A 24,830-nucleotide genomic window follows, 5' to 3' on the forward strand; every position below is an offset into this window, starting at 1 on the left:
CACTGAACATGCATGGATCAGCAGCACTACACATAGGCACACATATAGTAAATTTGCTCACGAGAGGAGAGGAGGAGGATTTTGGCAGAGAAACCTATGCTGCTGCAACAATGTCTATTACATATCCCATTCAGCTGAAAAATCCAGACTCCACTGTTTCAAAACTCAGTTTCTATTGAAAAACACACACACAAACACAATTTAACTCAAAACTAGCAATCTCAATTTTGCAAAACCATTCAGTCTTTAAAGCCTCCAGTTATACTGGACAAGACCACCATGCAACATTAGTACTCCTAAACTACAGGGGGTGGTTGGTTTTGTTTGTTTTTTTTGTTTTTCCCCAGTCTCTAATGATAGAGACAAAAAGCATTTAAAGAACATTAAGACTGCAAAGTCAACCAGTTCAGAAAAGGTCAGACTTACGTAACTTTCATTCAAATTCTTACATGCATCATGATACTGCCTTTCCTGACATCATCACACGATGTATTTTTCCACAAGATCTCTCAGGTGGAACACAAAAGAAGAGTACTCAGTGAGTAGTGTTCAGTATTTTGCATCTGCTTGTTTTTCACAAAGTGGCCACCATGCCTTAATTCATTGCTGTTCACAAACTGCACTGAATATATGCCCATATTGTTAGAAACTAACTGGAGTTTCATAAGTGATCACGAAAGACGGAATTCCTGTGTTCCTGTTTTCCTTACACAGATCACAGGAAAAATCTGGGTCTCCCAAGCTATGCCAAGCATGGCAGATAAACATCTGAAGCACCTGGTTCATGTCATGAGCTGTACAGTGCAGCAAATTCCCTGCAACTGATGTCACATACTTTAAAAATACTGTACACACAAGACCTACTTTAGATGCAAATATATTTATTGAATTTGAAAACTTTTTAACCCCTTTTTATGGGATCCTCTTTAAACATACAGTAAAATTTCCCCATAAGTCCATTGCATTCGCTATTACCACCTAAATGCTTTGTGAATAGTAGCAACTGTTTTCATACCATATCTGTGAGATGGATCATGCTAATCAGCAAATGATTATGAGTATTATCTGCTAACTTCGGTTACCAGAATAACTGTCAAATATCAGTCTTACTATCTGATTTTGCAGAATTACGTACCACTTCATATCCTCAAACACAGCTCCTCCTAACTTACACCTTTCTGTATTTTAATCACTTTTTATTTACTTTCTTTTTAAAACAATACCAATATTATAATCACGTTATATAAAATAATACTTGGCCTAACATCTGAAGAAATATAGCATAAAAAATAAAACATGTCCTAATACATTTGGGCATGCCCTGTAGCACAACTGAATTTTTTCTATGGGCAGAAATTAACACAAAGCAACATCATGACAACAGACTAATAAAAGATGAATTATTACTCTTGAATGCACACACACAGAGTTCTTCTTTGCAAGAACTACACGAAACCTAGATGCAAAACATCTTTGAAAAGCTGTGGTCAGGTATGAATAGAAATGACTGTCATTACCACGTACTTTGGAAAGTAATTGCAAAATGATGGTGTATGACATTACAAAATAAATGCAAAATAAAAAGCCAGGAAATGCAAAATAGACAAGTATAAACTACAATATGAGTTGAGAAGCTTATTTGGTAGCATATTCTTGGCATAAGATCCAAGTATAAAACTCTGGGGAAACTTGTGTCAAGCAGGTTTTCAGCTGTGTTTCCTAATGGAGATGCACATAACATCCCTGCATTCCTCAATTTACCACACAGCTAAAAAGTCACCAGAGACTTTTAGTCCCTAACTATAAGCTTATAAGGTGCCTCTATTAAACATTTGCAGCTTTGCAACACTGGTGTACATCGCTGCTTCAGAAAATTTCAATACATTGGGTCACATCTAAAGTAAAGGATGGTATTTAAGCAATCAGAACTGCACCAGAACACTTACGTGGGAACATCTTTGGACCCCATTTCTTTTAGAAATTGCCTGCACCATTTTGGTGGAATGTTAACCTTTTTTAGAACAAAAGGTTAAAAAAAGATCAGATGCATTTTTACTTCAATTTTCATAGGCTCTTGTATGACTTATGGGTAAATGCACAAGTCATAACTAAATGGTCATGCTAATAAATCAAGTTTAGATTACTTTACCAGCCATCTAACCTATTCACTACTGAAGTTGATGATGAACCCAATCTGCTGTGGCACGATTTTCTAATTATACCTTAGGTGAATGCTGATTATGTAGACAAGAATTTCATCCTATCCTCACCTGCAATCAACTAGAAGGACTCTTTCAAAGGTACTGGGCAATTTCTACACTGAACAGAATGATCATCCAAGCATCTATCACAAGCAAAGCTCTTGCAGAGAACAAAAACCTGCATTGCTGCTACAGAGAGGAGTGAGAGCAATCCTAAGTCATGGCAATGCTATCGTGTATGCAAGACAGTGTCATGAGTTGGAAATTAGAGCAACTTCTCCTTTTGTTGTCTTGGATTATAGCTCCACAGGAATTCAGTACTAAGGTCAAGCTTTAGCCCATCTACTAATGCACATAGTTTGAATTTATTTCAAGAATATAATACAACATATAGTATAAAGACAAGGTTCAGTGCTACAAATGAAGTGACATTTTTGTCTACCAAATGTGTCTAGTGCTGTGGACTGTGACTCTGTTTAACTGTCTCAAATGTATCTTACAAAGTTGTATCTGGTATAAAATAATTTGGTAAGATTCAACTTCTTAAAATTTCTTGAATTTCTTGTTGGTGCACAATCTAAGAGCAATACGGGAACTCCAAGAAATGCCCATTACAATTCCATACACAAAACAAATTAATGGTTGGAACAAGACAATGGTTGGTGCTTTTGCCAATATGTACTTACTCAACTATTCCCACATCTTACACTTAAATGTCAAACTGTTCACAACTGATGAAGTTTTCTGCAGTGTGTTCATAGAGGGCACAGCACAACAACGAGCATTCATAGACACTACAGTATTTGAAATAAAATCTGAGCAGAAAGGAACCAAAGATAACATGAAACAAAGTATTTCAACCACCTTCCAAAGTATTGAGAATGACAGTTCTGTGTGAAAAACAGCCAGTTGTGATTTTAAGGTTTTAAGGGATGGATTAATCTTCTCAGCCTTCTCAATTTGCTCTCCAATTTTCCAAGAACACCACAAAGTAATGCAGACACCACAACATGGTATCATGCTCAGATATCACTTCTATAATGATAGAGAAGTCACGGGCTTGCCCCAAGAAGGGCACGTATTTGTGCATCTCGTCCCCTAAAATATTCCCCAAACAACAGACTTCCAGGAGACAGGTGACCATGGAATCAGCATAACCTGGATTCTTTGATGCAAAATGTAAGGCCTTGCATATGCTTATTGTTTTTTAATATTAGCATAATAGTAGCATATTTCCACCTTCTGGAATTCAGCCAGTCTTCTAAAAGACTTAAAAAAATCATCAGTAAGCTAGTAATTTTTCCAGCCAAATCTTGTAGGTTTTTTCATGCATGTTATCTTTATACCAAGTACATGTTAACATCTTCTTCAATTATGAAAAGATGTTGATTAACCTGAACATAATATCATTTCAGTCCAACTGCAAGGAAGACATTGCTATCAAATAGTTTTGTACTATTTTCAATTTTATGATCACTACTAAGCGAGAGCTAGATTTCTATAATTGCTGGACTCCACTGATTCGGTAACTTTAAAATAGTAACTTTAACTATGTTTGTCCTTAGTATTACAAATGTTTAAGCTTATTTATAACAGTTCTAAGCTTCATTACATGTAACTTATTACTCTTAGTCTACATGTCCGTACACATCGGTGAGTAGTCCACAGCACAGTGACCCACAAGCCGAGAACCACTGAATTGCAGCATTAAAAATAGGAGAAAAATCAAGCAAGGAAGTCAGAGCCAGATATAATACTTGTTTTGTGTTTGGGAGTGGATTTAGTGTTGATTCACCTGGTGAGGTGGGGCTTTCCACGCTATCTTTTGCTAAGTTCAGTAACAGCTCTGATTGTAATTGTTTTTCAATGTTTATAATGTTGCCAGACCTACCGTCTTCCCTATTTCCAATATAAAATAATGGAGAAGCTGACTTCAGCCAAGTAGTTCTACTTCAGGAAAAATACTCTCAGGTGTGGTATATTTTTAGATCTATTCTTAAACAAATCATGTATCTCCATGCTTTGGATCAAGGACTTCCAATTCAGACAGAGTTTTCAAAAATTGTGCATTTTGCCAATGAGAAGGATAACAGCAACTCCTGACAATGTGAAAATAGAACTGAAATTGGAAACAAAATGTTATTCAGCAACATATTTATCTATCATACTTTAAGTCAGTATTAACTGTCTTATTTCCTATATATCTGTCACAGTAATTATATATTTACAAATTTCATAAAATGATTAATGGAATGGACAAATCAGCGAACAACACATCTATACCTACAGAAATGTATTCTCCTTGGTAGAACTTGAATAGATATTGGTCAATGGCAACTAGAATTGATTGAATTCTTAGATCTAAAAGATAAATTCTACTTTTAAGAACAGAATTAGGCTTAAGTATTGCACAGAGTAGTCACCAAAGCTGAAGTAACACCACTGTCAAATTCTGTTCAAATTGGGCAAGTTGTAAGTCTTCTAATAAAAAGCGAGTTGACAGAGTCAGTAGTAAACTGACTAAGTCTTAGCAGCTACAACTTTCTAAAGTTCCATCTGTTTTGTACATGTGCCATCCTGGGTCTTTGCCAGATCTGAGGACTGGGACTCTCTTCTGTATTGTCAGTGACAGGACACCCCTGCTGTGCTCTGTCAACAAAGTAGTAGTGCCTGTTTGAATACGGAGGTGACAAACTTGGAACCGTGTAGGCTACAATTAATACAGACAGCCTGGTAACTAGAAACTGAGATTGTTGGTCAAGAAGAATAGAAAATATGTATTAAAAAAACGGGGCATGGGAATATAGCCAAAGTGTTATGTAATAATACAACTAGGGGAAACTAAAAGTGACGACTTTCAGAATATTTGTTGAGGAAGTGAAAACAGAGTGAACACAATAAGAGTTTAAGAAACAACTTGGAAAAAGTATAAAAACATTTCAGAATGAGGAGTCCTGCCAAAGAATCTGCAAAGACAATAGATCAAGTTATAAGAGGCGCACTCAGAGGAGGCAGTTTCTCTGCAGAAATATTTTTGTGGTGTTCATCATGGAAAAGCATGGTAAGGGTCTCACAGCAGAGCACTTACTGGAAGACTCAAAGGGTCTGTTTCAAACAGAAGCGCTGGTAGAACTTAAAAACAAATTAACAAAAGGGGGGGGGGGGGGGAAGCTAGTTGCCAGAGTAAGAAGGTATTTATCCCTTGAACTTTGAAGGAACTATTGATGTTACTGAAAAATGTAACGACTAAACTACTCTGTATAGACTGTATATAATCTCTTACTTAAAACTGTCCTAGTACTGATGGTTAACATAATCACATTTTTTAAGAAGATTCTAGAGTAGCCAAGAGAACTGTAGACCAGTAAGCTTGATATTTACACTGAATAAAGTGGTGCTAGTAAGTCTAAAACAATTAGGGAATAAGTGAGTAAACATGATATAGTGTGTAAGAGTCACCAAGGCATTTGTAAAATAATTACACTTCACAAATCTAACACAGCTTTTTAAGTGGAAAAAAAAGTCTAGAAGAGAAAGTTAGTTGGCAGCCTACTGAGGTGAAAATGGCATTCCCCAAAGCCTCTTAAAGAAATTAAGCCACACTGGAATAAGAGCTAAAGTCCTTCTGTGAATAAATCACTGGTGAAAAGACAGGAAATAATGGTGTCCCTGACAGCTTTTGCAGCGGATGGAGGAACAAAAAGAGTTCCACTGGGTCCTGTTCTGGGACCTGTGCTTTTCAACATATTTGGGAAGTAGACGTCCACAGATGCTACTCAGAACAGAAAAGATGAGGGTCAACTGTGAAAATATGCACGATTTCTGTATTGGGAGTGGCTGAGAGGTGAAACAGGAGATGAAATTTAGTGTACATAAGCACAAAGTGAGACAAAAAGGTAAACATGCTTCTAAATTTACATATGCATCAGCCTCTGAACTGGTTTTTATCACTCACAGATAACCCCAAAATGTTAAGTTAAACACACATGACAAAAATAGTAAACTCAGTGCTCAGCAGACAAACAGGCAGTTATGAGGAATTGTCAGGAAAGAAACACGCAACAAAACAAAAATCACCATTAAACCACTCTGTAACTGCATGCTGTACTGAACTCTTCAGTTCTGACTCCTGATCCCAAATAAAATATAGTCAAACTGGAAAAAGTACAGAATGTTACTGAATATCTCCTATGCAAGGAACAACTAAATAAAAGAGAATTCTTCAGCCTAGAGAAGAGGCAGCTGAGAAAGGCCGTGCTCTCTCTGAGGCATCAGCCACATAAAGAGGAAGCAGTTGTTCCCCATGTCTTCCACTGGGACACCTTGGTGAAATCACATGGAAACAGATGGCAAATGACAGGTTCACTTAAACAAAAGGAGACTGTTCTTCACATTCCAGGTAATTAAGCTGTAGAGCTCCTTGCCGTAGGCTCTTCTGAAGGTTAAATGTATCCATGAGCATATGAAACACTGGGCAAAATTTTAGAAAGAAAGTGCATCCAGATACACTAAATTCAGTGATGCCCCCTCTGGTTCAGGATATCCCGCTGGTCGTTTGAAAATTATCACCATGTGCTTGCCTTGTTGGTGTATTTTTCTCCCCATGTACGTGCTATTGCCTCTGTTAGAGGCAAGAGGCAGAGCTGGATGGATTCAGTGTGTACAGCTGTGTTTGCACATGCTGTTAGGTAACAGAAGAGAAGGTGAAACAAGACTGGCTAGAGAAACTTAAGTCCAAAAGGAAAGAACATTTGCCACAGGCCAAATAGCATGCAGGAAGGGTGTATAGAATCATAGAATCATTTAGGTTGGAAAAGACCCTTAAGATCATTAAGTCCAACCATTAACCTAACACTGCCAAGTCCATCACTAAACCATGTCCCTAAGCACCATATCTACACGTCTTTTAAATACCTCCAGGGATGGTGACTCAACCACTGGGCAGCCTGTTTCAGTGCTTGGCAACCCTTTTGGTGAAGACATTTTTTCTAATATCCAATCTAAACCTTCCCTGGCACAACTTCCTCTTGTCCTATCTCTGGCTACTTGGGTGAAGAGACCAACACCTATGTCATTACAACCTCCTTTCAGGTAGAGTATACAAAATATGTTATACAAGGCATACTTAGGGAATGTTTTAGTTTCAATACCAGAATAAGTAATTACAAGTTTGTTAATTGATGATAAATTAAATTGGGAAATCAGATAGTGATTTGAAAAGTTTACCTCCAATTAACTGAATTTTCTAAAACTACAAGTATTTTTCACTTGAATCTCCAGGATTCTCTTCCTCTTATCAAATGAGTGTTTGGCGGACATCAATACCTTTACCTCCAAAGACCCTAGAGAAACAAGGCGTTCTGATCTCAGAACCAGGTCTCAGTAGCGTTGAGTTTGGCGAATGGAACCTCATATTGGTTTTAGTAATGTGACAACTCCTGAATTTCACGTCTGTTTCTATATCACGTATAATCTACTGTTAAGTAGGAGTACAAAGAAGGTTTAAAAACCAAGTAAAATATCAAAACAAGTAAGTGTTAAGATCTCACCTGTAGTAAGTACGAGCCAGGGGTATCTGCACTGGAATTCTCATTTTGTATCGTATTCTGCTGCGTAATAGCATCCTCCTTCTTTCGCTCCTTCTGCCCTGCTTCATCATCTTCATATTCATCAAGGCTCTAAAACCAAAAATTTTCAGTTACAAGATAGTCTGTGTATGTTGCTTCACATGCTTCCCGTATTTCAGAAAATTCATGCATCAGGTAATTTTTTCAAAGATTAATTTTATATTTCAGAAAAGTTTTAATTAAATGTTTAAATGTTTTTTTTCTTTTCATAGATATTGGTATCTCCAATACAAGAATAAAGTGTGACAATTAATTGCTTTTTCTTAATCACAAAAAGAAATAATCAAATCAAGATCCAACTTGACAAAGACCTAGGCAATGTTGTCAGAGTTCAGTGTTAATCCAGCTGTGAGCAGGAGTGTGGACTATCCTCGAAGTCCCTTCCACTTGAATGATTTTACAACCTCATTTATCATAAGCAATAATTTTACCTCTACATCAGAGATTTTGAGGAAGCACAGAAAAGGAAATAAAAGAGTTAATTGTATTCTTCACTCAATAGCTGACCTTTTTTGACACAGTGGTATCTGCTGAGACTAAAGTGTCAGTCTGAATCACCATCTTAATTTTGCTTTACTTGTTTTAGGTTTTGTCTTTGCAAGTTTTCTATAGAAAATAAGCCATTTTAAAATCAGTTGGACCCTTGTTAATTACTAACAATCTACACTAACATTTTGGCTGTTCATCACAAATGTTTCGTACTAGATTTACTGAAACATTTGATTCATAAAGGATTAAATTGCTAAAGCACTGACTTCTGACAGGTAAGAGACAGGAATACTAATAACAATATTATTATCATCATCATCAGTAACACTGTCTCTGTTCTAGCTCAAAGCCACACATCATCATCATCAGTAACACTGCCTCTGTTCTAGCTCAAAGCCACGCTGAGGCCAGGGTAGAAATGTGAGGACTCAACCAGCTACATCTACATCGGTCTATTAGTTTATCAAAGCAAAAACCACAATCTCATGTTTAGAGCATCAACTTGAAGCAGACATAAAGCTCAAAAAAAAAAATAAAAAAAATCAACCATAACATCATAAGCTGTTTGTCAGCACTCTGCATTAAAACAAGAGGTGTGTGAGACCTAGCTACAAAACCACAGGGAACTAACCATTCTGAGACATCAGAAAAAGCTTCTAGGTGAATGAGCACTAGCTTGAGAAACAGAACAGGACTACAAGAGAACAAAGATGAATGTCAAATTATTTTGATGGAAGTTTCTAATACACAAAACCCAAAATACTATTCTGAGGCTGACACTGACGATCTCTGACATCACCTTATCCAAAGGATACAGAACTAGTCAAAAGCATATAATGAGAATGCTGGAATGTAGTATTTTTTAAAAAGAAAACCAGTATTATTTACTAACTGAAAATTGCACTAGTATATAAAAAACTAACTTTGGCTGCTCCAAAGCAAACACCATGGTGACAGAAGTGCTTAAAAACTGACAAACTAGAAAGGTGTATGTTTCCAAAAGCGAACATAATAAAGTGAACAGAAATGAACCAGAATAAAGCCCATTTAAATTCTCTACAGTAGCACTCATGGCAGAATCCTACTGCAATTCCACCAACATTGTAATGCAACTGCTGTAGACCTGTCTACTTCTATCTTTAAGAAAAGGCATGCTTAAAAGACTATTACAGCTAAATCATTATACATTCAAAAACATTTTCAAAAAGTGGTCTTTTCAAATAAAATAATTATAAATACAAAAATATTTAATTTGGTTCTCTCAGGTGTGTTTTTAACTGCATGTAAAAAACGCTGTCATGACATATTCTAGGAGATGATCTTTAAATCAACACCTCTACCTTTTAGAAACTGTAAATCTTAAAATTTTTGGTAAATCTGTACCCTAATTTATCCCATTAATAAACCCATATAACCCATAACCCATTCTGCAGTGACAATATAAGAAATAATGAGCCACTATGACAACAAGAAATGGAGTGATATTCAGCTCTTACAAAACCAGTCTTGTTCAGAAAGAACTATGAGGCTCACAGAAGGTCTCACGTAAACTAAGACTCACGTCACGTAGATTAAGAATGATACTGCGTTAGAAAAACAGGAAAACTTTTGGGCTGTTCTTCCAGCCTCCAAGTTGTTCATGTAAGAGAATGAAGATCCCAGATAAACTCAAAGGAAAGAGATAGTTTAACAGGATTTTGGAAGAGCAGCCTCTAGTAAGTGTAGGAGAAAACCAACTGGAAACAGAAGAGACCAGTAATCTTGACACCGCAAAAAAAGCTTTGCATTTTTAAGAATAACCTTAAGGATAAGCATAAAACTCAAATTGCAATACAGTAGGTAAAAAAGTCTTTGTAACGATTAAGTAGACAAGTGCTCCTTTCTTGACAAATTTTCTCCTTCAGATACATGCTTCTTATAAGCTTTCCAGAGACCATCAGCATTCCACAGAAATATTTTTCTCTGAATACAATTACATCTGTGAGAAAGAATGTTCTTCTCTCTTTCGATACAGTATCACCTGCTACTAACTATTCTCTTAGCAGTTTTGGATAGGAACAGAATGCCATCATCTGAGACAACATTTCCAGCCACAAAATTTTAAACTAAGCATTTTCAGTTAGGATTTGCCAGGGATGTCCACTCCCACCTCTTCCCTTCTTCTCAGGGAGGTCCAAGATCACAAAAGACTGCTAATCCATACCATCAAAAGGTATTCAACACCCCCAAATAATTCATACTTCCAAAGTTAAAGGCTTTCTTCCCAAGCACTGAACAGTTAGCTAAACAGTTCATACAAATCTAATTTAGAGCACATAACCTCTGCTTTAAAGGCTACTGGGGCTGCTCCCACTGCAGCTCCCTTCACTGGAGTAGGCCCTGCACCAGCTGGGGCCAACGCAAGTTTCAGTGGTGGGAACCACAGAAGAAGTGAAGGTTTTATTACTTGTTGCAGATGAGCATGCCGTGATAGGATGTGGGGTAATGGTTTTAAACTGAAGGAGGGTGGATTTAGATTAGATATGAGGAAGAAATTATTAATTGTGAGGGTGGCGAGGCACTGGAACAGGTTGCCCAGAGAGGTTGTGGAGGCCCCATCCCTGGAAGTGTTCGAGGCCAGGTTGGATGGGGCTTTGGGCAACCTGGTCTAATGGAGGGTGTCCCTGCCCATGGCAGGGGGGTTGGAACTAGGTGATCTTTGAGGTTCCTTCCAACCCAAAACATTCTATGATCCTATGAAGTAGAAGAGTCATGGACAGGTTGATCCTCACCATTTGCAGCTGGTGTGGCACATTTGGCTAGGGTTGCCAATGCCTTCCTGCCCTAAAGCAGATTACTGGCCACTGTCAAGGACCTTCTGTGGTTTCCCAAACACAAAGGTTACCTTCCCCTTCCAAACATAGAGACACGCACATACATGCATGCTAATTTAAACAAGGTCCATGAAATGCCTGCTGAGCACAGGTCAACATGATAACAACGATGGAATTTTAACATTTTACTGCTTTTTACTAAAGTTATTAAGTTTTGTTTCAATAACCATTAGCCTTAATAAGGAAATCCAATTTTTTTGACTCACGATGAAATAAGCTTTCTTATGCAAAATAATACTTTACATTCAATACCTTGCTTATGCACTTCTGCATCAACTTCAGTTAGACTGCTAATAATGCTATTTATATTCTAAGCTAGCTTTTAGAGTAATAAAAATCAAGAAAAGCCAAGTTTCAGTTGATAGATTAATTATTATTGAAAAATTTAAAAAGTCCAAAGTGTTGTTACAAACTTTAAAACCCATTTTTGTTCAAACTGCCCTGCAGCTGAAACTGCCTCAGCATTTCAATCAGATGGATTACTGCGTTGCTCGCATTGTAGGCTTCTCTCAAATACTCCACTTTGCTTTAAAAAAATAGTTTCATGTCATTGAAAAAGACATAAATGCAGTAATTACTTTTGCTGTCAGCACAACAGAGAAATGGACTTGTAACCACCGAGGTGTAATTCTGGCCCATTATGTAATTCTCTCTGTCCATTCCCTTCCCCCTGCTTTTTTATTTTGCTGCTAGGCACATACCATTTCAGATTCTTATTTTCCATTAAAATCATCTGAGTTTTGTATAGCAGATATTCAATGTGACATTCCCACATCTGATCTTAATATAAGGAATCCACAGAAATTCTTTAGGTTTTCTAGCATTTCAGTACATGTTTGAAGCTGTAGTATAAACATTTTTCTGTAAACCTCTAGTATGGAAAATACAAGCAGAATAAGATGCTTTCAAAAGAATCAGACTGATGAAGGAAACAGCCACAAAGATACCCCCAAATTCCAATGCACCACCAGCCTGCGGTTTAAAGAGACATCATACAAAGAACATTTCTAATGATTCACTGGCTTCTTCCTATAAACATTTGCGCATTGCTAAGAAAAAAACGACACTTGGGGAATGACTGTCTTTTCCATGAAAACAAGCCGTATTCCTACATGCAGAAGACCAGTTTCTGAGCGCACCCAAGTTACTCCTGCCACAAAAAATGGTGCTGAGTCAAAATGTCGCTATCTTCATCCCCCTTCCTGCATCAACTTGCTTTTGCCTTGCAGTTCTGCTGGCTGAGCACATATCTGAGAGCTTCCCAGTTCACATCATGAAAAGTCAGTCAGGTTAGTTTCAGCAGTTTTAATTAGCCCAGCTGATTTTGCCTGAACCAGATGGGAGCCCATTCAAACTATTTATTTTGCAGAGCTCCAGGGATGGTTGCACTACATCAGCTTTTTGAAAACGATGAGTACTTGAGATAATAAGATATTTAACCAGTATTGTAAGATGTGCAAGCAGCTATGTACTTTCAGTAAAACCCTGTGTTCAACATCACATTTGAGCAATAAATAGAATCTTGACAACACAAGCATCATCGGTTATCTTGACTTTTCTTTAGCTTCTTAACCATGCTAAAAATCTAGGAGAGGAAACAAATCTAGGCTTCCTCCCATTGCTCAAAAATTACTTTGAACAATGAATTTATTTATTTTTAAATCAATTTTACTACAACGACCTTTTCCATGTTTAGTAAAAGGTCAAAGTACACTACCACAACTTCCTATCAAGGTACTGGAAAAGTGCAAATGTTTCTATTAAATCTACACATTTCCTAAAAACTTCCACAGTAGAAATACAAGACAAGATATAAGAATTCTTTTTCACTCTGAAAAAAATGTGATGAGGCAATTAACTACCACAAAGTGCATTTTGGGAATCAACATCATTTATCCCTCAGCTGACTATTCAGAAAAGCCTGGAAAAGTTAACTGCAAATAAAAGACAATTATTTTACACATCATTTCTTTATAATCACTCTTCTCAGTGCAGCACTGAGAACCAAAGCTTTCTCTATTTACCACACACAGCTCTGATATCTGCTAAATACCATCTTCCTACCTCTCTGCACAGTACCAAACCTTTCTGTCACCACCCCAAAAGGCACAGCACAAAACAAGCAAAAATCCCAAACCTCAATGATCTGAGATTCTATTACATTTCTGCTTCGGAAACAGTTTTCAATCATAATTTTTAAACACATTGTTATTACCATGTCCAGGCAGCACCCAAAATATTTAAGTAAAATGGGTTTACAGTAATATATTTTATTTGAACAACAGTGTCATTGGAAAAATTGCATCTTTTTCACTACACAAGCCTTTCATCGGGTCTCGCTTGCTTTTCTTTACAAGTTGAAAAACATCCTTACAGAGGTGAAAAGAGCTAATATTCATAGGAACTATCTAAAACCTACAAAGAGTTTTATGGATATGGATTACCCAGTAAAAGATTTTATTTTTTCAAGAATACCTGACCTTAATGCTCACGTTAAGAGAGTCCAAAAAAGGATACTGAACTCGAACACTTTATCTGAATGATCTTTCCGCACTTCTAAAAGCCGATGTATCCAAATGGAGCGGGGTCCAATATCAACAATTAGTATGATCACAAGCATGGATTTTTAACCCAGAAAAAGAATAAAGACAGGAATCTTTGGTATCCGAGATCAAAAGACAGACGAATGCAGCCATGGGTCAGGGACCAGCAGGTGGGCCAGAGCACAGCTGACTGCAGCCATAGGACACGCCCAGCCTTGACCAAGCTGCCAACAAAGCAAACCAAAATGACGAGCGTCACTTAGAGATCAATGAGATGCACATCTTGCTCTAGAGAATTCATAGTATTCATGATTATATATCACATTTACATTTTGCTTGAAGTCTATCCTTTTCTCACCTAAAATGAGAACTTAGAAGTGCCCACTTTGTACACTCATTTATACTACAGAGCAAATACAATTTGCATTCTTTATTTCAACAGGGTAAATTTTAAAATCCACTTAGAAATGTTTCTGAAAAAAAACCCAAACCCACCACACTGGTTTGTCTGTATTAGAGCAAAATAACAAAGTATTTTGAATTCTTTTAAAGCTTGAAGTAAAACATCAACTACATCAACACCAGAATGTCAATTATCCCTCCATTAAAATAACAAAAAGCAGTTATGTTTGCAGTTTGTTATTCAGCAAAATACACTGTTTGGCCACCACTGTCTTCAAACATACCACAAGAATGAGTTCAAAAGTCAAATGTTTAACTTAAACTAATCGCCAAAAAATCCTTTATCACAAGGCTTGTCAAAAATGATTGGTGGAAATGCTAAATTTAACTACATAGTATGTGATATTAACATTAAAGTCACAGAGTAAAATGCAGCAGAATTGACTGAAGATCTTTACACAAAGTCATCAAACTGTTGACACCTGTTCCATGGGGAAATTATTATACGACTATAATAACAACTCATCCAAAAGAAGTACCAATGCCCTGCTCTTAAAAAGAAAACAAAAACCAACAGCAAACAAAGGGGCTAAGAGAAAAGCAGCCAAATCCTCTTGCTGTTGGTATGATCCCCAGGCAGTTCCAGCCCACTTGACTTGCAGAACTACAGGGCCCAGACTTCGGATACAGCACAGCTCTATATGCTGCAAGAGTGAAATTAAACATCCTCCTCCCTTTTTGAAATGTTGCTTACTGCTCTTCTTACCTCTACGTGTTCTAATCAAATTTTGCTAGTGACAACACATCTTTTCCCCCTTCTGCTGATGGTTTACATCTGGTATAGACTTAATGAAGACTACATTCTGTACACAGAAATCACTAATAGCATTGAACATGCAAATCCAAAAGTTACAGAAATGTTCCCAAAAATCACACACAGACACAAAAACAATCGTATTTTTGTTGCAAAGTGGAGTCAGTCACCAAACCCATCTCCTTAATCTCCTAATTAACATCCTGAAACGATGCATCCTACCTAATATGATGATCACAGACCAGTGGCTGAGCAGAAGACACCTGGCAAAACAAAGTTCACCTGCTTCAGCCAGGAGGAAGAGAGAGAAATGTTGAGGATATTTGTACCATTCACAGAAGAAATATTTCTCAATTTGCATCATGCCATACATGTTAGGAAACAACAACAGCAGGTTGCAAGAACTGAAAAGAGAACTCTTCCTGGATGTACAGAAAACAGGCGTCTACAGACTCAATGCCTACCTACACTGTTTTTCCTATAAAACTTGCTCCTGTATTCAACAGGATTCTTGGAGACATTGGTATCAGAGACAGTGTAAACTGCCTGAAATAGGAGCAGTTTACCCACTGGGAACAATGGCTGAACAAAAGCCCCTCAAAGAACAGTTAGATAACGGAGTTAAAATGCCTGTAACCACCACCATTTTAACTTTCATTGCCATGTACTTCTGCCAAACTAAGCAAACAGAAACAATGCTCCAAAAGAGAGAAAGATGTATTGTCATATAGATAAAGAGTGAGGACCCTTCTCTTTAAAGCCAAAAGAGCAGTGAGAGAAACAAATCCTGGAGAAAATTAGCACACTATTTTCAAAACAGAAGTGTTACTTTTAATGTGACCATGTAATACAGAAGGCATCTAATTCCTGTTTTCTTCCCTAGTACATCTGTGGTACTTCTAAAAAGAAATAAAGATGAGATCAGTATTTAAGGAATGTTCTGAAGGGAGATCAAACAGGTTAATCAGGGTACTGTATTTCTAACTATCCTATCCTCTGAAGCATGTAGTTTGCAGCAATTTATATTGTCTGAATATCGAGTTGCATTTAAAGTGGCTTTTTAAAAATGAAGTACAGTGCCTTCACAGGTTTGTGCTTTCTTACTTTCCAAGCTAATTGTCCTTTTTCTTTTTCTACCCAACTGAATCTCGTTCAGTGTTTACACACAGTGAGTGTGGGATTGGTCAAACTAAACAAAGCCAAAGAGGCTGCTGACAACCAAGGGAGCACAGACAAGCCATGACAATAGACTCAGAACCAATTCCAAGGGAAAAAGAAAACTTTGGCACAATGGTTTTTTGAGAGTTGTACTGCACTTCTCATTTGGGAGTGGGATCTTCTGAATTCGTAGGAAAACTGATAAAAATATCAACCAGGTTTTCTGCTCTCCCAGCTGTTTCTTTTTGAGTTCTAATACAAATAGCTGTTCTACCTAAACAGATAGGAGGACTCTACACTCAGCTGTGGGGTAGAAAGGGAGAGAAAGTACTGAGAAAGCACATTAAACAGGATAGGCATGTATCTAGATACTAACTATTGAATTTGACTTTCAAGGCAATAACTAAGCACTTTTGAAGCCCTCAGAACTGATGTCAGGAATAGAAAGACAGTACTGATTGAAGCCATGCAGACAAAGCACATCTGTAGTGCTGAAGTCTGCTAGGATGGCAATACCCAGAGAAGATCAAAAAAGTTTAAAGTTGCTGCTGCCGTCAATGTTCTAACTATTTCTTGGGAGAACACTTAATACCTACAAGCTAACCCCAGCAACAATGTTGTGAAGCTCTTTCCCAATCTGGACTTCTGATATCATCCTTTAGCTCTGCATTTGGAAGGAAGACCTCTTCCTCAGGGGCCTTGCCAACAATTTATTTTTTTATCAAGGTCCGAGGCTCCTGATGCAAATCTAGTCCTAGTTCTCATAGTGAAATCCCATGTCCTAACAGCATAAAAGTCTTCCATCACCAGCATTCGTACCCCTGCTTCCTATGGAAACTGCGCTTAGAAATCACAGTTCTTTTGTCCCCGTATTTTTTTGAAGTGACTAGCAACAGAAGGGAGGGGGTCCAGACAGTAATAAATAATAATAGGTTAATACTGTAAAGATATGGAAGTTGCACAATTATGTTTTTTAAATTAAGTTTGCTAAAAGTGAAAGATGCAGATTAGCTGCCACAGTAATTCAAGGGCTAGACAAAGCAGGCCAGTTACCCTTCCACCTGAGCAGTCAGCGCTGTATGCAGCCCTGAACCAGCTCAGCAGGTGTTAGACTCTTCCCATTCAAAGGCTCCGTGAGGAAATGAGGGAACTATAGGAGTGACTTACAAGTGAGGAGGAGAAAGCGTGGGAGCCAGAAAGAGCTGTGGGAAAGGATCATAGAAAGAACATGCAGCTGATGCCTGGTGAGAGGGAGCTACGCAAGTAAACTGAGATTACAGCAGCAAAAATAAGCAAGCAAGCAAAGAACACATCTGTTTCAATCGGTCTGAGAAGCAAAACTACACATTATACTTTTCTTGTGGTCTTTCTGTCACTGTCAGAGTGATCTGCCTAATTTCCCCTGCAGGACTCATCCAAAATCTTCACATTTTGATTACCAGATCTAAGACAGAGCTGGACATACTCTTCTTCCAAAAGAAAAGAGGAAACAGAACTTCAGGATGGGAGCATGCAGATAGACAATAAGCCCACAAAACAGTACCAGCAGGTTCAAGTACAGCATAGCATCTGCATATGGTGACCTCAGAACAAAGAACATGCATAGACACAAAACCAAACCAATCTAGGTGTGAGGAAATATGGCATAAGATCGTAATGGGAGGAATGAGTCACATCACACAGTTAGTTCAAAACAACTGCACTCACTGGAACCTTGCGCTCATTGCATTACTGTAACTCAATGCATAGGAGAGCTATGGTATTTCTACAGCAAATTAAACCAGAATAAAGCAGGAATCAATAAAGCAGGGAAAATGCTGGATAAATAAAAGCTTATATTCACAAGTGCAGAAAAAGTGTACAAAAAATGCAATTTTCCATTAGCTGTGTTTTTAATTGTTGAGTTATTGATACTGATAGCTATTATATTATATAGCTGTAATATTAGAAATTATATTAGCTATACAGTTACTTGCATGCAATATAGCATAAGTCTTAGCCTGGTCTTCAGCAACCAAGAAGTTCTTTGCATGGCAACAGATTCACCTTTTCAGGCCAGACAGCTCAAGCAAATCATAAGATTTCAACTTATACAGCATCTGTTTTCTTGATTGCAAACATCAACTATAACATGTGTTTCTCAACTGTAAGATAGGAATGAAGGGTATAGTCCTCTTTTGTGAAGCACTCCAAAATATATCCATTAAAGATGCTCAGGAAACTTTGTTATATGCTGATATAGATCTGCCCTGTGCTCCAGACCCGTGCATTGCTTGGTCCTGCCCTGGCAAGGGTCTCCCTCGCTGAGGCACAGGATAAAGGGGCCAGGACTCCCCTCCCCCCCATTTTCTATTGAATGTAACAAGCACATGAGTTTAAGGTTAAGACTGATACACAAATTAACATGCTTTGTCTTCTCCATGGTAACTGTTTACACGTGGTGCTTTCTGTAGACCAAAACGTGGTAAACACAAGGTAACTCAAGCTTTACCATCCCCCAGTGAAAGAAAGGTAAACAATTTTACATATCCTGTAGGTATCACAGGGTAGGAGCATTCACACCGTTACCATGGAGCAGCCCTGAGCCATTCATGTGTTCAAGCCGGCAGTGCAGAGGACAAGGAGAGGAATTAGCATGAGCTGACAACACTGGAGATGGGATTCAGAGCTCAATTCATCTCGTGCAACAACCCATCACAGCCAAATGATACTTTGAATCAAGGAAAAAAAAAAAAAAATCTGTGTTTGAGAATCTTAATGACAAAAAAACACCCCTAGACCATTCAAAGATAAAATGATGCTCCAGAAGGGGACTTTGTGTTGTACACGTTGGGGGGGGGGGGGGGGGGGGGGAACGACACCCAAACAAGAACAAAATAAATCCCCCAGCCACTGCTACACTTGCACTGCAATGCAAGCCAGGGAATGCAAGGGAGGAAGCATCCAAGGAGGAGACTGAAGATTGTGCTGTTCACGTTATTAAGACGAGCTTTTAATTTCTCAGACTACAAGCTAAACCCTGCAATAATGTCACTTGGAAAACAGAAGGCTGAGTGAGCATCTGAGGGTGAAAAGGAATGTTTTCACAGGCGCAGTTAGTAAATACCACTGGCTCCTGCAGACATTCTTCCTTAAATGGAAATTAACATTGCTTTAGGTTACAAAAAATCCCCTCTTGATATAACAGAAGTGATAGGCTAGTTATTAACCTTTTAGCACCTGCACTAAAAGGTACAAAAATCAGTAAAAAGCTATATATAGAGATTGCTTTTGGCTCAAGAACAATTTAAAACCTTTCCCCTTCACTGCCACATGATTTTCATCTGTAGATTTGGAAGAGTAAGGAATCCAAAAGTCTCTCAAACACTATAAAAAAATGTTTTTAAAAAAAAAATCTCTGCATATCTATGACTAACTGTACAAGGACACCAGACAATTTAAAGAAAGGAAACTACTCCAGATAGAATCAGAACTGAACCTTCACCCTAAAGTTGAGCCAAACTTTATTTGGACACTGAAATAACGCTGCATTACTTTGATTTTATTTTTATTTCCTATTTTTTATTTTCACATGCCCCCCTGCAATTGCATTTCCCAGCCAAGAAAACAAGACTGTTCTCCCTCCCCCCAAGATTCCTAACAAATTTAACAACGTGATGGACAAGGGCTGAGGCTCCACATCAGCTTAAATTAGCCTGCGCCCATTCACCGTACTCCAGCTCTCCCTCTTTCCTGCTCCTGCCCACGGGCATCTAGCAGCCCTCTCATCACCTCCCCCGATACTGGCAAGCCACGTCAGGGTAACTTACTAGCAGAAAGCTAACCCTATAAAAAGTGAATAGTCTTTTGTACATCTTGGTCTGGCTAACTACAGGATCAAATGAGTGCCAGGGTTGGCACAGGCAAGTCAGGTAAAAGCAATGCAGCCCGAACATGGAAAAGGTTAAACTCTCAGCAATTCAAACCAGAGAAATACTGAAGTATTCATCTAAAGCACGTACTAATGTGGAACATTATTAACTACTTTGGGATATAAATAGTGTCCCTGATAACAGTAAACACGATCTATTTTTAAGGGGAAACAAACTATTGATTCAGAATTCAGAGTTCTGACGCATGGCCAAGGTGACTCTAACATGCAGGCTGTATGGGCTACAGAACAGTTTTCCCCTTGTAATGTGCATGGCTGCTATTGCTTTAAGTAGCAACAAGAGGACTACTACAGAGCTGCAGAGCTCATCCATCCAACCACTAGAAGTTTTACCAACATGCCACATCACGGCATAGCCCCACGTTATAGGGGTAAAAAAGCCCATCTGGAGTCAAGGATAGTGGATTAACGTGCTCCTTTTTACATCTTGGCTCCACGCACAGCTGGGCCACCGTAACTGAAAGAAAACTGCAACATAAATGAGCAGGATGGAGAGACAAGGCAAGCTGGACTTGTTAACCTTGCCTTGCCACCACAAACAGCACAAACTCAGTAATACTGACAGACTGGTCAAAATAGCCCAGCCTCATCTGCTCACCCTGGAGCCTGCAACTGCCCATTCTTCTGTCCTGGCACAATGTTCACCTGTACAGGATCTGATCCCGCTGTAAATTAATTCATCAAAACCCAAAAATGTTATTTTCAGACCTGCCATTTCCCCTATTATAAAAACAGGTGTCCACACACAACAAAAGGGACAGCACAAGGACAGGAACCACTAGATCTGGCCTAACTCCTTGTGAAATTTGTAGCAAATTACCCTCTCTCTTGGCATAGATATGCCAAAAATGTCATTAAAATACGTATACTTTGTACATATAGCATTCCTCACATTAGTGATTTTTTCTGCTAACATATGCAAGTAATTTTAGGAAGAAACATCCATTGAAATCAAGACCACAAAGACTGTAACACAGCTATTACTACTGCTTTAAGTAAAATTTTCCACATTTTTTGAAATGGAACTCCTTTTTCTGAAAACAATTAAAGCTCCATTGACACTTCCATGATTTTTTTTTTTTTAATTATTGTACTTCTGACATGGATTTGTAATAAGATAAAAAGAGGGCATTGTTAATTAAGCTGTAGTAGTTTATGCCTGAAATGTAAGTCTGGCCTAGGATCTCTTCTGGCTGTAAATCTGAAAATGTGGAACAGCTCAGTTAACATTTGGCTATCTTTACTTGCATATTATGGAGTATATTACTAACTGGAGTTGGGATAAAAGGCTCTGACTATCTTCTGTAGCTGCTTTTCAATTCACGGTTTCTGTTTGCAAACTGTTTTTAAAATGTGTAGAGATATAAGTACATCTATGTGTTGTCATATCAAACACCCACAAAGGCTTTCACAGTCATTCACCAGACGGGAAATACTGTAAGAAAGGATTTCTTCCCGAAGTCCAGTTCACATTATAAACAACTTATTGGGTCAGTGACAGCAAAAAATCACCTTGCAAACAGGATGCAGACTGATTCACTTATGCATCTTATTGAACCTAATAAGATTTTGTTGCAAAGATAACAAATACATTACACAAAAAAACCAACAAACAAAAAGCCACACACAGAGAAATAGAGTAGTCTGCCTAGAAAAGCTGTCTTCATCACTGGAGATCTTAAAACACATCAGTGTCAGATAAATGTCAGGGGTAACACAGGTACAAGGGTCCTCTTGGGACACGATGACAAACTAGGTGATTCTTCAAGGTCCCCCACAGCCCTATTTTCTAGGATTTTATAACAGTATACTCCTTGCAGGAAAAGTTTCAGTGGCAACACATGTAACAAGGGTAACAAATTGCACCAAGAACATATTTCTCCCCAGCAACCTTCATGCATACATCCCACATGAACCAACTGCAGTTGCACAGCAAACTGGGAGAAGCAAGCGTAAGGAGCAAGGCAATCCTGCTGTCGCACCATCCAGTATGTACGGGAGACTGCAGCACTCTGGCTCTTCATCAGAACACATGGATGGGCACACACATCAAGAACTCCCTGACTAGAATAATCTGGGAAGGTAACAGTATTAAAAAAAAAAAAAAAAAAAAGGAAAGAAATGGAAAAGTGCCAAATTGCATTTGAGACTGTCCCACATGACATCCTTGTCTCTAAGCTGGAGAGACATGGGTTCGATGGATGGATCACTCGGTGGATAAGGAATTGGCTGGATGGTCACACTCAGAGAGTTGTGGTCAATGGCTCAATGTCCAAGTAAAGATCAGTGACGAGTGGCGTTCCTCAGGGGTTGGTACTGGGAGCAGCACTGTTCAACATCTTTGTCAGCAACATGGACAGTGGGATCGAGTGCACCCTCAGTGAATTTGCCAACGACGCCAAACTGTGTGGTGCGGTCAACACGCTGGAGGGAAGGGATGCCATCCAGAGGGACCTTGACGGGCTTGAGGAGTGGGCCCGCGCGAACCACATGAAGTTCAACAAGGCCAAGGGCAAGGTCCTGCACGTGGGTCAGCGCAATCCCAAGCACGACTATAGGCTGGGCGAGGAATGGATTGAAGGCAGCCCCGAGGAGAAGGACTTGGGGGTGTTGGTGGATGAGAAGCTCAACATGAGCCGGAAGTGTGCGCTTGCAGCCCAGAAAGCCAACCGTGTCCCGGGCTGCATCAAAAGAGGTGTGACCAGCAGGTCGAGGGAGGTGATCCTGCCCCTCTACACTGCTCTCGTGAGACCCCACCTGGAGTACTGCATCCAGCTCTGGGGGCTCCAGTACAGGAGAGACATGGAGCTGTTGGAGTGAGTCCAGAGGAGGGCCACGAAGCTGATCAGAGGGATGGAGCACCTCTCCTATGAAGACAGGCTGAGAGAGTTGGGGTTGTTCAGCCTGGAGAAAAGGCGGCTCTGGGGAGATCTAATTGCGGCTTACCAGTACCTGAAGGGGCCTACAGGAAAGATGGTGAGGGACTGTTTATGAAGGAGTGTAGTGACAGGACAAGGGGTAATGGGTTTAAGCTGAAGGAGGGTCGATTTAGATTAGATGTTAGAAAGAAATTCTTTACTGTTAGAGTGGTGCAGCACTGGAACAGGTTACTCAGAAAGGCTGCGGATGCCCCGTCCCTGGAAGCATTTAAGGCCAGGTTGGATGGGGCTTTGGGCAATCTGGTCTAGTGGAGGGTGTCCCTGCCCATGGCAGGGGGTGTGAAACTAGATGATCTTTAAGGTCCCTTCCAATTCAAACCATTCTATGATTCTATGAAAAAGTTTGCTCTACACCTGCTTTGCTCTCACACGTTCCTAATTCATCCCTGCCAAGAAAGGATGCTGGGATGACTGGAGTGTTTCCCTGAATGACAACTGCTCTTATGTCATTTCAATGTACAGACTTTTTCTTTTTTTTAAGCACAGTGTATCAGTTCTTAAATTACGTTTTTCCCTTCTTAACCTTATCCAATTGTCTGCACCATAGTATTAACTACAATTACTACTAGTCTATTGTATCTACTGAAGAAACTGTGTTCCATACCCATTTTCCCTGCCTCTTTACTCAAAATTACTACCTTTCTTACAACCTCTGCCCTCCTATTAGCACAAGCTATTCACAAGACGACTACAATAGACTTCTGTGATGAAGGTCTCAAAGATCCAATTAAAATCCTAGAAAAAGAAGATCTGCTAAATTACACTGCCTGATCTTTAGTCAAGAGAATTAAATAAAATACATCTCCCTCTAATTTACCTGGAACTGACATCTATCTAGCTAGTATCTGCTGATCTAGATTTATGCTACTGGATTTGCTTTTTAAAATTATAATCATAATTTTATATGCAAATTCTCTGAAAACTTATCCAGTATTCCAACGTTTCTTAGAAATCAGTATTAACGGACGAGAGACTACTTTGGTCAACTGCTTTCAGTGCAAGTTATCTGGACATGCTCATTTCTAAATGTTTATCCTTACTGGAGATGAACTAACTCTCTGGAAAATTCTCTTTTGACATGAATACTTACTCGTGTTTCCACCAGGCAGAAAACAGAAATATTTCTTAAACACATATTCCTAATGGCAAGCACTCTTCAATGTAACAAAATAATACCAATCTAACACAAAGGCAAACATGACTTAGATTATGACCAAATAATTGTTTGAGGAAGAAATGGCACATTCAAGTGAGATGGGATCCTCCAAATGAAATGTAGCCCTTAGCCACAGCTGTGCTACCACATTGAAATGAACTGAAATGATTCATTTAAAGTATCCAGACCGCCTGTCTGAAACAAAACAGCGCGCACGCTATCAGTAACTCTACCTTAAGTGAGAAAGGCAAGCAAGAGGCACAAAACCCAATACTAACGACATCATAGCTGATGGCTGACAATAACCCAAGTCTAAATGAGTCGGGCTCTTGCAGATCTCTCTGGCAGATGAACGCAGCTTCTACTGGGAGTGAGACAGGTCCAACGCCATCTGTAGTGGTCACAGTTCTCAGGAACAGATGCTGCTGTGCACTTCCAGAGGAACAATCTGAAAGCCACTGGCTGAACCATCTATCTGTGTGTGGAGCCAAGTGTTGGAAACATTGGGGTTTTATCCAACTACACTGGCTTTGACACATTACTTATTTATCATCTTTTTAAAAGAGACAAGAATTGCAATTTTTTGTTTTTCTTTTTAATCAATCCAACAGTTTGTTTTATTTATTACACTCCTACAGTGCTTTAATTTGTGGTTTTCTTCAAATGCCACCCTCCCCTTAGCTGCACTACTGGCAAA

General features: G+C 38.8%; 2 protein-coding genes across 3 annotated transcripts in view; one reads left to right on the forward strand and one right to left on the reverse strand.

Moving 5' to 3' along the window:
• Window positions 1–24,830, forward strand: part of RPS16 (ribosomal protein S16) — a 321,098-nt gene that overhangs the window by 50,597 nt on the left and 245,671 nt on the right. Inside the window, exon 1 of one of the 2 annotated variants that reach the window (XM_075747558.1) lies at window positions 15,895–15,899. The exons of the other annotated variant lie outside the window; for it this stretch is intronic. The gene's annotated coding sequence lies outside the window, so the exon portion shown is untranslated. Of the gene's footprint in view, window positions 1–15,894; window positions 15,900–24,830 lie in introns of those variants that run through there. 2 annotated transcript variants of the gene reach the window in all.
• Window positions 1–24,830, reverse strand: part of PAWR (pro-apoptotic WT1 regulator) — an 85,623-nt gene that overhangs the window by 33,444 nt on the left and 27,349 nt on the right. The window contains 1 exon segment of the mRNA XM_075747568.1: window positions 7,751–7,879. Coding sequence (XP_075603683.1) covers window positions 7,751–7,879 — 129 coding nt within the window.

Source organism: Balearica regulorum, chromosome 1 (assembly GCF_011004875.1).
Source record: "Balearica regulorum gibbericeps isolate bBalReg1 chromosome 1, bBalReg1.pri, whole genome shotgun sequence".
Lineage (NCBI taxonomy): Eukaryota > Metazoa > Chordata > Aves > Gruiformes > Gruidae > Balearica > Balearica regulorum.